Raw genomic sequence first — 14,554 nt, 5'->3', positions numbered from 1 at the left:
CCTCCTCATCCTCGTGAACACGATATATACAGAATGTTCAGTTGGACTCAAAGATGAATAGATTTGACTGGGGGGGTTGGGGGTCAAGGGTCACAGTGACCTCATGTTCTTGTGAATGTAAAACATCAGGATTAACCTTTAGGGACTTTCATTTCATCTGGGACAAGCATTCACTTGTACTCTAAGATGACCTGACTAGAATGTCGAAGGTCAAAGGTCAAGGTAACTGTGACATCATGAAACCTATTTTTGCCTCGTGAACATTATTATTATCTTACTGATCAGATTTCAAAGGTTAAAGGTGAAGTGGGCTCAGAAACCCGTGTTAGGCCTCTGGAACATAAAATCAAGTCTCTGCCTTTAGGGAACGACTTCGGATGTGAACCAGTTCCAACTTGGAATCAAAGATGAACTGATTCGATTCCAGGGGTCAAAGGTCACAGTGATTTCATATGAGACTGAAACCGTCTGGCTGGTGAAGCCAAACAACCTCAGGGCAGTAAGTTTGTTTTTAGATGTTAAAGCACGAGGATTTTTATCACATTAGTCAAATCAAATCACCACGGATGGAAAACAGTGTCAGAAAACATCCGTCTGATTTTCATCTGACGAGTTCAGCTCATGAAACACATGTGACCTGAGACAGAAGGTCCCCGTGAAAACTGTGAGACGTTCATCCTCTCGCTGTGAGACACCACCCGACCGGACGCATGCAGATGATAATGACGCTGTGAGACATTCGAGGGGCAGACACCTCCGGGGGGGGGGGGGGCTGGGACATGTGAAGGTCACTGGATCACCAAGCTGGAGAGTGAGCGAATTCACTAATCTGCTACATTTCACTGGTTAACATCATTCCCTGCGACGCTACATTTTGCTCATTGTCCTTTCGTCCACCTTCATTTAACCATTGAGCCGAATCCAAGCGTGATTTGGATGAAAGGAGAATCCGTCTGTCCGTGGTCCGTCTGTCTCCAGGATCAATGTGAGATAATGGCTACATGTATGTGTGTGTTTACAGCCTTAATGTGTTAACATGACATTCAGTAGCCTGTAGCGTTGGCAGCTGTGTGCACGTTGAGCGTGGCGAAGTGTGCTCCTGCTCCCGGCACCGTGAAGCTGTAAGCGGCGTATGCCACCGCGGAGCCGACCATCAGGCCGGTCATGTACGAGACTGTCATGGTGTTTCCTGTAGAGAGACACAGGGTGATGCAGGTACAGAGAGAGAACAGAGGAATAGATTTTACAGGACATGACGTGTGAAGGGGGAAGCTGAGTCTGATAAACTCCATGTTTTAAAATATAGGACCTCAGGTAAAAGAGCCAAGAGTCAAACGTGTTCTTAAGATGTTTTTCCAGTAGATCTAAGATTGAACAACATGAACATCTCACCTGCCAGCTCCCTCTGCTCGGGCGGCACTTTGCCCGCAGCCTGGATCATGGGCACAGACCCAAAGTATCCGTTGGTGACTCCCATGAGGAGGGAGAAGAGACAGGGCCAGGCCGGGTGGGACAGGATGGGAGCACTGGCCGGGTACACGCACATGACGAACAGGGGGATGAAGACCACCCTGAGGCAGGAGAAGAAGAGCAGGCGGCCTCCAGACCAGTCGTACGGCAGCGCTGCCAAGATCTGAGGAGCAGGAGACACGTCTGTGAAGCAATGTGAAAGTGTCTTTGTCTCTTTAGTGCAACTCAAATCCAAGACGCTTGGGAAGTGTGGAATGAAAAACGATCATTCCAATACTGTAGGAGACTATATGAATATAACCAGATATAAAACCATCACACAGAGAAAAGATAAATATGAACTTGATTAAAACAAACCTCACTGGATTCAAAAGCTAAAATAACTCAACTCACTAAAAAGATGGACCAGGGATTTTAAACCTGTGGTGATGAACGTCTAAATAACACTGGTTTGAGTTGAGTTTACTTTGGGTTAAACTGGGAATAACTTCAATAAACTTTTTTGCCACATGGGGGCACTAGACACATTCAACTTGCTTTTGTGTGTGTGTGTGTCCTATTTTTCTATTCCACCTTCATCTCCTAAAATTAGCGTCTGCGTTATGTGGTGCAACGTGTGACACTTTGTACTCAGGAGAAGATTGAGCCCATTTCTACAAAACACTGCAAAATATACTGTCTTTGAAAATCATTTTATCATGTGGCCTTCGATCATTCTTTAAGAAACACTGAAACCACACTAGCACAATGTGTGACTGCATAAACTTAAAATGAATTCAGTGATAGTTGTATTAAATGATTAGGGATGAAAATGACCTCGGTATGAATCAATACACAAGCAGTGTTTAATTCGTCACCTTGCCAACAAAGTCGGCCATGTTGAAGGTGGCCATGATGAGGATGGGCAGCCACTCCCCTAACTCTTGGTTCCGTATCTCGGACTCCAGCCCGGGGAACAGGCACAGGGTGATGCTGTAGGTCACAGCGATGGACAGCATGTAGGCCCAGATCACACGGGACACCACATAGCGGTGCAAGATCATGTCTGAAGGGAGGAGACGCACAAACACAGGGAAACATGAAACTCTTCACGACAACCTCTGGGTTAGGATTTAGTTTTTCACTTTCTTTAACATTATGTGCCGAGAATAATTGATGGATCGAGATGAAAAGACATATTTTGGGGACTGAAATGTTTGAATAATCCTATAACTTGATCCGTCTCTAGTGAATTTAACTGTGTTTCAGTAAGGGGACTATCGGTTACTGAGGCTGAAAACAGGACAGTACCCCGGACTCCAGGCCAGCTCGTCCTTATCTTGGCCTTCGGAGCATCAAATCGCACATAGGTTCCTCCCACAAATTCCTCAACGCCTTCCTCTGTGGAGGTCGGAGCCGTCCCTCCATTTCCCTGAAGAGAGACGGAGAGAGACACATTCAAGCACAGAGCTTCTTCTGTTGTTTTATATTAAGCTTCCACATGAGGAACAACAACATGACGTTAGCTCCTCTAGTTCAAATCTCAATCCTACAATGATTGGCGAGTGGTTAGTGTGTCCAGCTGCTCCTCCACACCCGTTTTTATCATTTTCATTTCATTTTTGATGTTAATATAGACTTTTTACTTTCCAATCTTTTATTTTGAAATCCAGGATCCTATGCCATCAGAAATATAACCGAAGACGAAGGAGGAGGAGGAGGAGGAGGAGGAGGAGGAGGAGGAGGAGGAGGAGGAGGAGGAGGAGGAGGAGGAGGAGGAGGAGGAGGAGGAGGAGGAGGAGGAGGAGGAGGAAGAGGAAGAGCAAGGGGACTATTATCATATGGGGAAACCTGATGAGTTGATGTTGGAGAGTATTTGCAGAACAAAAACAGTTCATGTAGACGACACTAGAGGCATCACACACACACACACACATACACACACACACACACACACACACACACACACACCCTCAATACACAGCAGCGGTTTGATTTCCGTCCTTTCTAACGGCTGCATGACATCAGCTCTTTATGGCAGCGGCTATTAGAGAGGACGACTGTGACTGGCTGCAGGTTGATGCAATGATGTTAGGGCGACTGCAGAGTGCACACACACACACACACACACACACACACACACACACACACACACACACACAGGGAGATAAGGCCGCAAGCACACATTTAATTTTGATCCAAACATATAGACATCTCCCTCTTCTGCTTATTCCCCAAACACACTTCAAATGCACATCACTCAGGTGTGCACAAGAATTTACACACACTGACACAGACACACACACACACACACACACACCCTCTCAGACACTCACACTCTCACACACACACACCCTCTCACTCACACACACACACAGTAAGAGAGATCCATTAGCTGATTGGACGGACTCGAGGGCCAGAAGGCTCCACTCTTCTTGATTATCCCATGATGTAGAGCGCCGCCTTGGTTTCCCTTGGCAACCAGAACAAAGAGCTGCCTGAATCAACACACACACACACGTACCCACACACTACTGTAACACACAAGGGAGACCTCCCTTGTGCACTTACGATTGTAATACAAACTGCAACATGCACACATGAGAAGACGACAGCCTGAAGTGCTGTGTATTCTTTTGAGGGCTCTGAACACACACACACACACACACACACACACACACACACACACACACACACACACACACACACACACACACACACACACTCAGATCGTGCTATTAGAAATATTAGCTCCATGTCTGAATGCGTGACTACAAAGGGGTGTTTCCTCCTCTCTTGTCATCTCTTTCTGTGTCCTCCTCTTTGTCCTCTCTGCTCCTCCTCTTTCTTACTTTCTTTCAGTTTTGTTATTTATGTCATGATCTACCCCCCCCCTTCTCTTCTGGGCAATCTGCCCACGTCCTCTCTCTATTCACAGGAGACCTCCACCTCTCCTCTTCTCTCTCAAACTGTCTCCATCTATTTTTCGGCATCACCCACACCAGTCATCCTCCTCAGCCCCCCCCCCCCCCCCCCACAGCCTCTTCCTCTTCTCAATGTTTCCCTTCAGTGAGAGGCCAAAAAGCTAAACCATGATGATTCTGCATTTTTCAACACACCAACACACACAGTGCTTATTCACACTGAAGCAGGCAAGAGACACACACACACACACAGACGCACACACACACACGTCACGTAGAAATCAACAATTTTGATGCATGAAACAACAGTTTTGAGCTCTGACGTGTCCTGTTGTTTGTCATTGCAACATTTATATCGTGTTCAGAACATGAAACACGTACAAGGAACTTTACTGAAAGATTGATGATAGGTTGTAAATAAAGATGGATGACACATCGCCCATGTCTGCACGGTAGAGACCAGGGAATGGAGTCATGGAAAAGCAGAGTCAGTCTATGAGTTCAACATGACGTTTCACCCTGTTTCTATAGCATCAAATTACTAATTAAAACCAAATTTACCAGAACAATTAACACTTGGACATAGATCAGTGTGATAAGAACTACCTAAATATACAGAAACCATCTTTGAGAAAATGTATTTGATGAGAACTTTGACTTTTTCATTTGGTCCATGTCCCATCCACTAACATGGAGGAGGCAGGGTTTATGACCCATACTACAGCAAGCCACCAGGTGGCGATTGAGACACTTTGGCTTTACCTCATGTCATCCATAAATAAATTCACTTTCTCAACACAATTTGAAAAGAAATCACATTTACAAAAAACACAGTATAGTCCAGATAGTGTCGATAAACTTACAAATCTTACTTCCTCTGCAGTGACGTCATGATGGACCCTGTATCCCGTCCCGTTGTCCCGAGGGTCGTGACCTTTGCCCGGCCCTTTGCCCTGGGCGTGGTCTGTGTAGTAGCGGACAAACCGGGAGCGCCGGACCAGCAGGTGCAGCAGGAAGCAGAGCATCTCCATGCTGATGGAGACGAGGAAGAAGATGAGCGTGTTCCTCCTCTCGTCTTTGATCAGCAGCTTGGTGAAGATGCGCGACAGAGAGATGATCACTCCGGCCGTACCTGGACGTCCAGGGGACAGAGGGACAGGTGAGGACAGAGGACAAATCCACCTGATGTTTTTGTCTGTGTCTGTGTGAACTTACTCTCTCCAGTCATCACTCCCTGTGTGTACCTCTTGGGCAGCATCCCCATGTAACCATAGAAACTGGACTGCTGCACTGGGGCGGAGGAAGTGGAAAACAGTGTAAACAGTGGATTGATATTCAACAACACTTTAGTTAGAGTCACGACTTCCTGGACCTCCAGGAAACCTCCAGTCTTGCACCGATTAAACTCTCTGACACTGTGTTCACACTCACAGTAACAAGAAGGAAACTGGCTCAGTGTATGAAAGTCATTAGCAGCAACTGACAAATAAATCTTTATATGTCTTGTATTTATTTCTACTCCTGTAATACACATAGAGCATCAATATTCAGAGGATCTATGGGGAGATAGTACAGATCCTGATTCACCATTCAAAATATTTTTGCGGGAAATGTCTGGTTCTGTTGCTGCTAAAGGTTAAATAACAAGTTCACCAGCAAGTTGCTAACTTTGTTGTTGATTTACCGTTTGGTGCAAAACTGTGAAACCAAATTAATGAGCTAAAATAGACCAAAAGCTCTGTAGAGTTAAAGAAGATTAGGTGAAATCCTTCACCCCAAACTCAATTTACATTGATTTGATATCAAACTGGTGCTAAATCGGATCAACTGCAGCGACATGTCTGTGACCTGCTGCAGATCATCTGATTTTCACCACAAAGAGGTGACGACAGTGGTGAGTGTAAACAAATCCAATTTGATTGAGGCAGTTGTTTGAGTCTGTGGGTGAAGGTTTGTGCAAAAGCTTTATTTTGGGTTGTGGCACCAATGAAAACATTCACAAGACAGATAGAAAAGCTTCGGTAGTACCTGTACACCCAAAGGCCACCACCCCCACGGACACCAGGTTGACCACGTAGGCCTGTCTGGTGGTGAACTTTGCCAGCCAGACGTCAAAGACACTGACGAAGATCAGAGGCCCCAGAGCTAATATGTAACCTGCAGACAGACGGACAGTGAGACAGACGGACAGACAGTGAGACAGGGAGGAGACATCTCTGAACTGGGTCATGTTGTGACTGCACAGAACACATGTTGACAAGCATCACTTTCAACTGAGGTCCGACCGTCTCCGGAGACGAGCTCCTGTGAAGACAACACACTTCAAACGACGCTTCCTCACCGATGCAGGCGGAGTTATTTTAAGCTGCAGGAGGTTCAGCGGTGGAATCTTACAAACACGGAACATGTGCAGAGATATGCAGCTTCTCCTCGGGCAACATACATTTTTAAAGAACCTTCCTCAAAAATCATTCGACTAGGCTGAAAAAAGAAGTAATTGTTCTGTTGGGCACCAATATTAGTGTTTTACTGCAGATTAGAAATTACATATTTGATTGAATCCGTCCTGGATCAATCTTAATGTTTTACAAACCTGATATATGAAATATGCTCAGATGTGCACTGGTATACGAAGGGTTTCTTTAATTTTTAAAGTCAAACAAAAAGCCTGCACTCAGTAATAAAAAAAACAAAGGAGAATTACAGCAGAGTCATTTTTTTTTATTCTGCCTTTTCAGTGTTGCTCTGTGCCTACGGACCCTGAGGTTCCCAGCAGCCGTTCTCAAATGAGACACAGGCTTAGTTCTTATAATGAGAAAATATTTGACAATTAGAGATTTGTGTGTGTGTGTCACTCACCCACAGTGATTCTGGTGTGCAAGCTGAGTCTCTCCACCAGCACGTTGTTCAGGATCACGGCCATCAGAGCCACGATGATGTATGTGAGACTCATGTCGAACACGATGGACGTGCCTGCAACACACACACGGACACGGACACGCACACGCACACGCACACGCACACGCACACACACACGCACACGCACACGCACACACACACACACACACACACACACACACACACGAGAGCCGTGACCCCTGGGAGCTAAACACAAACGTGCACTCTGCAGCTGTGTGCATGTGAGGGTTTATTTGTGCTGGTGCATATTTACACCTTTAAACTTCTGGTGCAGGTAGTCCACATCCGTAATGAAGCTGTTGTAGGGAAGCAGGAAACCCACTCCGGCCAATAGCATCGCGAAGTAGATGCCATGGTAACGGTCGTCAGGGATCGGCTCCTCACAGTCTGTACGGGAAACGAGGGGTCAAGGGTCAGAGAATTAATACGGACGACATGAGTGGGGAGAGAAATGAGTTCAAAACATCTGAATGAGTCGCTCTGCATCTTCATCACAGGTGATGAGGAGGAACGTGGCTCAGCTGCTGACGCTGGAGGATGAATCGGAGTCGGACCAGGTGCTGAACGCGTGTCACTTATAATCGTAACTTTTTCTATGTTTTGCAGCTGATTCGGTTTCGCGGTGAAAGTGTGATGTGCAGGATCTTTATGAAACTGTTTATAATCCTCCTCTAATCCTCTGAGCCCACTTAAAATGGCTCCAAAGGATTCCTGAGCATTTTGATTTGACAGCACACTGAAGGGGAAAACATCTTAACGACGCATTTAATTAATTATAAAGATTTTTATTTTCCCACTCATCTGTTGATGGGTAATAACCTGCATTTAGCTCCTAGAAGCATCCACATGATTTTCATCTGCAAGCAGATCAGATTCACAGCAGCAGAAGAAGAAGAAGAAAAGATGAGCGGCTGCAGAAAGTCAAACCTTTTCTAAAAGGAAATCAGAAGCGCTGCTCACGATGTGTGACTGATGCTTCAGGGCGAGAACTGACAAGATGGAAATGCTTCAGTGTGGATTCTCCCTTTGTAAGGTTCCTGTTTAGGGATCATCTTTCTGGTTGTTTGCCTCGGGGAGATGAGATTTATGTTCTCCAAAAGTAATACAGTAGTTAATCCCCCTGTAATGACCAATTCAAATTCAAGATAAATGTAAATAAAGATGGATGACGTGTCTCCACTTTCCTCCAAGATTCTGAGTTTGTCTCTCTGCAGGAGGCAGATTGCTTCTCTTTCTGTTTGGTCGTCAACAGATGGACGTGGATGGAGACTGACGACTGCAGGAGAAGAGAGACGGAAGCAGAGGATATAGGGATGGAGGGTGGTGGTGGTGGGGGGGGGGGATTCTGAGAATCTCGGCCTCTCGCTGTGTGTGCCTGTTCTCTTCTGATTTGATTAAAGTGCCCTTTGTTCAACCTGTGTAACCAGGCAACAGAGCAATTGTCTGTGAACAGACCTGCTGTGTTTTATATACACTTCCTTTATTTCCTCTCTCTCCTGTTGCTGTTTTCACTCACGTCACCGACATGTGTACAAACACATTCAAAATCCAACACTCACATATTCAATTCAGCCTGACTCATTAAAATAACTGCCACTGTGCCGGCAGCTCGTCACTTTTAGGTCAAAAACCATGAATCGACAAAAAGATGAACGACACAACGTCCACCTTTAAAGTGAAGACAACCCCTCTCCTCCATGTTAGTGGATGAGGCATGGGCCAAATCCAAATGTCAAACTAACCGTAAAAATACATTTATCTCAAAGATGGGTTCTGTCATATAAGAATAGGGTTATTTGATATTTAAAAAAATAGAGTGAAACCTCATGATTGACAGCTGAGACTGACGAGCGCAGGAACAGAAGAGATAATACAAACTGTACCACAGAGATATCGCATAAATCAAATTACAGTGAATTATGGCGGAGATTCTTACTGTGATTTTGTAGCCTTCACATGTTCATTGTATTCTATCCACCTCCTGAGTATAAACACGCAGGGGAGAACATTATACTGCCGCTGGTTGTGCTTCACTTGATGTATAACAAGACTAAGGTGTTTCCTGTCTATTTATTTTCGATGTGTGGATCTAATCTCATTGTTTTCCTGCTGTTTCGGAGCAGAATAATAATGTGGTTGTCTTTTTTCACTTTGATAAATTGTTGGTGTCGATGCATTTATCTCTTTGCTTCCTTCCAGGGCCCTTCTCTGTGTGAAGCCAGGACACACACACACACACACACACACTCACACACACACACACACAAACACACACACACAGGAGTTACACACAGTGAGTCAGAAGTGAAACTCCCTCACCGGGTTCGGACAAAGCCAGGACTCCTCGCTCGGGGGCGTCCTTGCTGATCTCCTCCTCCTCCAGCTGGTACGAGTCGAAGCTGTAGCTCTGCACCACGCCGCTCTCCCTCCCCTCCCTCCCCTCCCTCCAGCCCTCCCTCCCCACTTCCCTCCATCCAGCTCTCCCTCCATCCCGCCACACATCCCTCTCTTCGGGCGTCTGGGCCGGCGTGGGCCTGCGGCGCTCTGCTCCCACAGAACCCATCTCTTCACGTCAAGTATGCACACATATATAAACACCTCTCCCCCCGCACACACCCACACACACACACTGGCTCTGCAGGCTACACACTGTTGAGAGTGTGCATATTAAACACAATCCCAGAGACTGGAGGGGAGGTGGGAGGTCGTCAGATGATGGAGGATCTGCAGCAGGAAACAACAGGAAACAGGATCAGAATTAAAATGATGAGGACGAAGATGCAGAGGTGGAAACATAGATTCGCTGTGTTTGTGTGTGACCGTGTGAGAAGCATCTTAAACGAGAGAAACAGACGAGGTCGGCGAACAGGCAGCTCTGCATTCAAATAACAGCCACTGCAGTTTATATCACTGCAAGAGGCAGAAGAGATGAAGTGATAACAGAGTTTTAATGATCTGTTCGTTGTTCAGTTATTAGGTGAAATATCCAAACTTGGTTCCAGCTCCTCAGAAATGAGGATTTAATCAAACTGAATAATTTGGACAGAAACAAGAATCATGAAGATGAGACGTTGTGTTTTTCTGGGGGAATAATCGTAAAATCACTGTTTTCTGACATTTAGACTAAAGAACTGATTAAAAGACAAATGAACAGATTTGCTCTGTGTCCATTTATAGATGAATTCATCACTTATCAAAACTAGAATCAGTGGAAAACATCTACCGAGGCAGTTTACATTTTCTTCAGGTCTCTCCTCCACTGTTTTCATTAACTTCAGTCAACAGGGAGCCGCTGAGAGAAATTATATTGTTACAAGCTCGATCAATATCCACGGACATCGCCACTGTTCCATTTACTGTGCAAACACACACAAAAAACCTCCACAAAGACTCATCCATTGTGTTCACCTGTGTGCTCACACAAACATGTGATGACGTACAAGCTCTGTCAGAGGGAGCCACACAATCAGGCCTGTGGTGAAGGAGCTGCTGCTGCTATCTCTCCTCCGTCACCTGCGACGCCCGGAGCTGCTACATTTCTGCTCCGGCCTCCGGCTGCTTTGTTATTATTCTGAAATCCTCGTCTATTTTAAAAAGCCAGCTGTCTGCTCACTGAGATGATGTAAGAAGGTTTTCATCCGTGTAACGTGGGCTCATCCTGCCTGTTCTCCTCGGGATGCAGAGGAACAGGAAGCAGCTATAGGATGTTTTTATTATTATTATTTCAAATGGTCAAACAATATGGCGTCTTAGATCAAGATGTTTATAACCGATGAAGAGAAGCTGCAGCTGTGTAGATAAATGATGAGCAAGAGACTAACAGGACATTGTGTTACCTTCCTAATACAATGGTCTATATATATACACATTATGTACATTGCACTGATACTAGATAGATAGATAGATAGATAGATAGATAGATAGATAGATAGATAGATAGATAGATAGATAGATAGATAGATAGATAGATAGATAGATAGATAGATAGATAGATAGATAGATAGATAGATAGATAGATAGATAGATAGATAGATAGATAGATAGATAGATAGATGTTGCATAGTTTTGCTCGAATGTTTTTACATCTTATATAGTATGTTGTACATGATACTTTGCAGCTGTAAGGAATTCAAATTAAATCAAAAATCAAGTAGTGCATCTATATACTTCAACTTTTAAGTATACGTTTATACTAAAATACTTTTATTGACATTCAAAACGAATTGCACAGTTTGTTGCATCTGGCTCATGATGCAGATAAATGATATAACAATGATATAATACGAATTATGGGTAAATGAGTAAAGTAAAGTAAAGCACCGGTTGCATTGAGCTTGTTTAAAATCTAATAACGATTCCAAATCACTGGCACGTTTTGCCCTTTGCAGACTGCAGGCGGCGCTCTCGGCCCTTCTCCTCCTCCTCCAGATTAAAACGCTCCAGTCAGGATCTGTAATTGATTTGTTCTCCCGCTGCAGTCTCTATTGTTTACTGAGGAGGAAACGAGCAGAACCACGGAGTAAGAGAAACCCACAGAGGAACGTGACTGTGCGCCTTTTACGCATGTGCACCTGTCTGGACTCTCATCCACCTCAGGTAGAAGCTCGCGTGTCTGGCTCGTTATTCATGTGGAAATTAAAGATTGAAGTCAAACACGACGGCAGCAGAGTGACGCATGAATAGAGCTTCACCTCCTTCTGATTAAATCCTCTTTTAAATCCTCCTGCTGATGCATGAGCAGCTCCAGGTTCCTGTCGCTTCTAGAGCCGAGCATCATCTTTGTGTTTTTCAACCCCGAGAAAAACCAAACAACAGGTTATTAATGTTCCGTTTACCTGGATGTGTGTCCTCCTGCCCGGGGGGTTTACACGCACAGGGACCGTGGAGCTGGACTCTGCTGCCGGCCGGACCCGCTCCCTCCTCAGCCCGAATCCATGCGCCTGAGACAAGGGAAGCCCCGGCTCCGTGCGTCCTGCATGCGCTCCTGGAACGCACCAGCATCCAGCAGAGCGGAGGAGAGGGATGGAGGATGTGTGTGTGGGTGTCTGTGCGTGTGTCAGTGTGTGTGTGAGCAGGGGGAGGATAGGGGAGGAGGGGGGAGGAAGGGAGAGGAGGAGGAGGAGAGGGCACTGTTGCCTCTAGCTATTTCATCTTTTGCAATCAGTCTTTATAAAAAAAACAGCCCCTGCTCCATATGGAGGATAAAAGCTTCCAAACACATGTGTAAAAACTTCTTATTTTATTTAAGAGTAGTTTATTTTTGTGCTCATCCCAGTCGACTATGAAACTGGGATTAAACATTTATTGTTTTCGGGAGGTAAAATAACAAATACAAGCAGATTGCAGAGATCGGTGGAAATCGTTTTACAGAAGATAACTTACAAAATGCCAAACAGCAGTATGATGTCACAGTTAATCTCATAAAGAAGATCAATATGTAGAGATATGAATTTATTAAAATTTATTCAGTTGCATTTATCTTCATTGGCTTCAGGATGATATGAGAAATGCAAGTGCTGCCAAATATAAAAAATAAATAACAATATAGTGGGGGAAAAGATCTGTATCGCTTATTTCTACGAGACACACACACACACACACACACACACACACACACACACACACACACACACACACACACACACACACACACAACCACAGCCAAAACCAACTAATGTCTAACTTAACTCTAACCGTAACTTATCCACAGTTCACATAATAAACCCTAAACCAGGCTTTGGTCCCCATGAGGTCCACATGGTCCAGTGTTTATGCTGGAATAAGGTCTTTAGGAGGTGATAAAAACAGGTGTTGACACACACACACACACACACACACACACACACACAAACACACACACACACACACTAGTTCACTGCTGGCACCGGAGCCTCTGTGTGATTGACATTTTATCAGTTCACTTCAATAGCATATGCTAATTCTATATTATTGGCAGGGTCTCTTTGTCATATTGCAACCCCCCCCCCCCAACTGCGTCATGGAGGAGCGGAGCCAGAATGATGTAGTCGTCCTTTTCTGTGTCCACCATCAGTGCGGCTCAGCAGATATTCTGGATATGCAGGTTGTGGGTTTGAATCTCAACTTGATACAGACTTCAGTCCTTCCACACGTTTGACTCGACGATTTCAAAGATCGACTGGTTCAAGTGATGTGGTGCCTCGTGCTCAAGGTTCATCTCATCAGATTAGATTAGATTCAACTTTATTGTCATTGCACAGAGTAAAAGTACTGAGACAACGAGATGCAGTTTAGCATCTAACAAGAAGTGCAAAAAAGCAGTAAAAGTGCAGAGTATGTGCATATGTAAAGTGGAATATGTAAATACATAAGATATGTACAGTAAGAAATAGATATGGGATATGAACAGTATTGATACAAGACTAGCAGCAATAGAAGTAGTTAGTGTAGATATAATAAGTATATATAGAGTACGATGAATACACTATCAGCAAGATAAGTATATGAATAGATATAAATATGAATACACTATAGGTGGGATAATACTGTAGTAAATAAAAACAGTCTAGTCTAGTGCATCAGAGTCAAGAAGGCTGCTTCCCCTTGTTTCCAGTCAGGTTAATGCTAAGCTAAGCTAACACCTCTGGCCTCAGAGCTTCTACAATTATTTTCAAATGTTAAACAACTTTCAAAACAAATAGCTTCCGGTTGTTTTTTTGGCAGATTTGATGTGTTAATTAGTTTGAATTTCGGGATAAATAATGCAAACTTGTAGACGTGCTGAAATATCAAAATATTATCTTTCTGATTGTAATCTCTGAAGAAAAAAATTATACATTTGCTTTGCATTGTAACATTATTGATAATATTGATTCCCCAACATTGAAATTGTAAATTATTCCTAAATCAGGCCAAAAATGCCCCAAATATCAACAGGTTCACTGAACATTCACACAAACAGCAAACTTAAGTATTTTCCTTTTGCTTTCAGAGAAAATTAATCACTTTATTTACAGTAACAGCGACAACAACATCCCAAACTCCAGCCCTGAGAGCCGGAGAGAGACTCTCTGATACGGGAGCTTTTCTTTGAGCTCCGACACTGAAACAACTCTAATCTGTGATTTATCAGCCGAACTCTTCTTTATGAATCGTACAATCATATCTCTCATAGCACAGAAGGGTTTTGATGCAGTTCCAGAAAGACGTTCTCTAGATGAGTCCAATCTATGTGAAATCCTGGGGAGGAGGAGGAGGAGGAGGAGGAGGAGGAGGAGGAGGAG

The 14,554-nt window shown here is 44.3% G+C and overlaps 1 protein-coding gene across 1 annotated transcript; it reads right to left on the bottom strand.

Annotated features, from left to right (window-relative positions):
- Window positions 1-816: 816 nt before the first annotated feature.
- Window positions 817-9,877, bottom strand: slc29a4a (solute carrier family 29 member 4a). Its single transcript, XM_061090323.1, has 10 exons — window positions 9,612-9,877; window positions 7,548-7,679; window positions 7,233-7,346; window positions 6,402-6,530; window positions 5,589-5,663; window positions 5,237-5,505; window positions 2,761-2,881; window positions 2,328-2,515; window positions 1,393-1,633; window positions 817-1,189 (listed from the first exon to the last, which is right to left on the bottom strand). Exons 1-10 carry the CDS (start codon window positions 9,853-9,855, stop codon window positions 1,044-1,046), a joined length of 1,659 nt encoding a protein of 552 aa, XP_060946306.1. The 5' UTR covers window positions 9,856-9,877; the 3' UTR covers window positions 817-1,043.
- Between the last annotated feature and the right edge of the window lie 4,677 nt (window positions 9,878-14,554).

This window comes from Limanda limanda, chromosome 17 (genome assembly GCF_963576545.1).
Source record: "Limanda limanda chromosome 17, fLimLim1.1, whole genome shotgun sequence".
Classification (NCBI taxonomy): Eukaryota; Metazoa; Chordata; class Actinopteri; order Pleuronectiformes; family Pleuronectidae; genus Limanda; species Limanda limanda.
This window is presented reverse-complemented; position numbering and strand designations above follow the sequence as displayed.

Coding starts and splice junctions, on each gene's coding strand:
- slc29a4a (XM_061090323.1), bottom strand. CDS start 9,855: ATGGGTTCTGTGGGAGCAGAGCGCCGCAGGCCCACGCCGGCCCAGACG. Junction 5,664..6,401: donor GGTGGCCTTTGGGTGTACAG/GTACTACCGAAG, acceptor CCTCCGCCCCAG/TGCAGCAGTCCAGTTTCTAT. Junction 1,634..2,327: donor TGGCCGACTTTGTTGGCAAG/GTGACGAATTAA, acceptor CCTGCTCCTCAG/ATCTTGGCAGCGCTGCCGTA.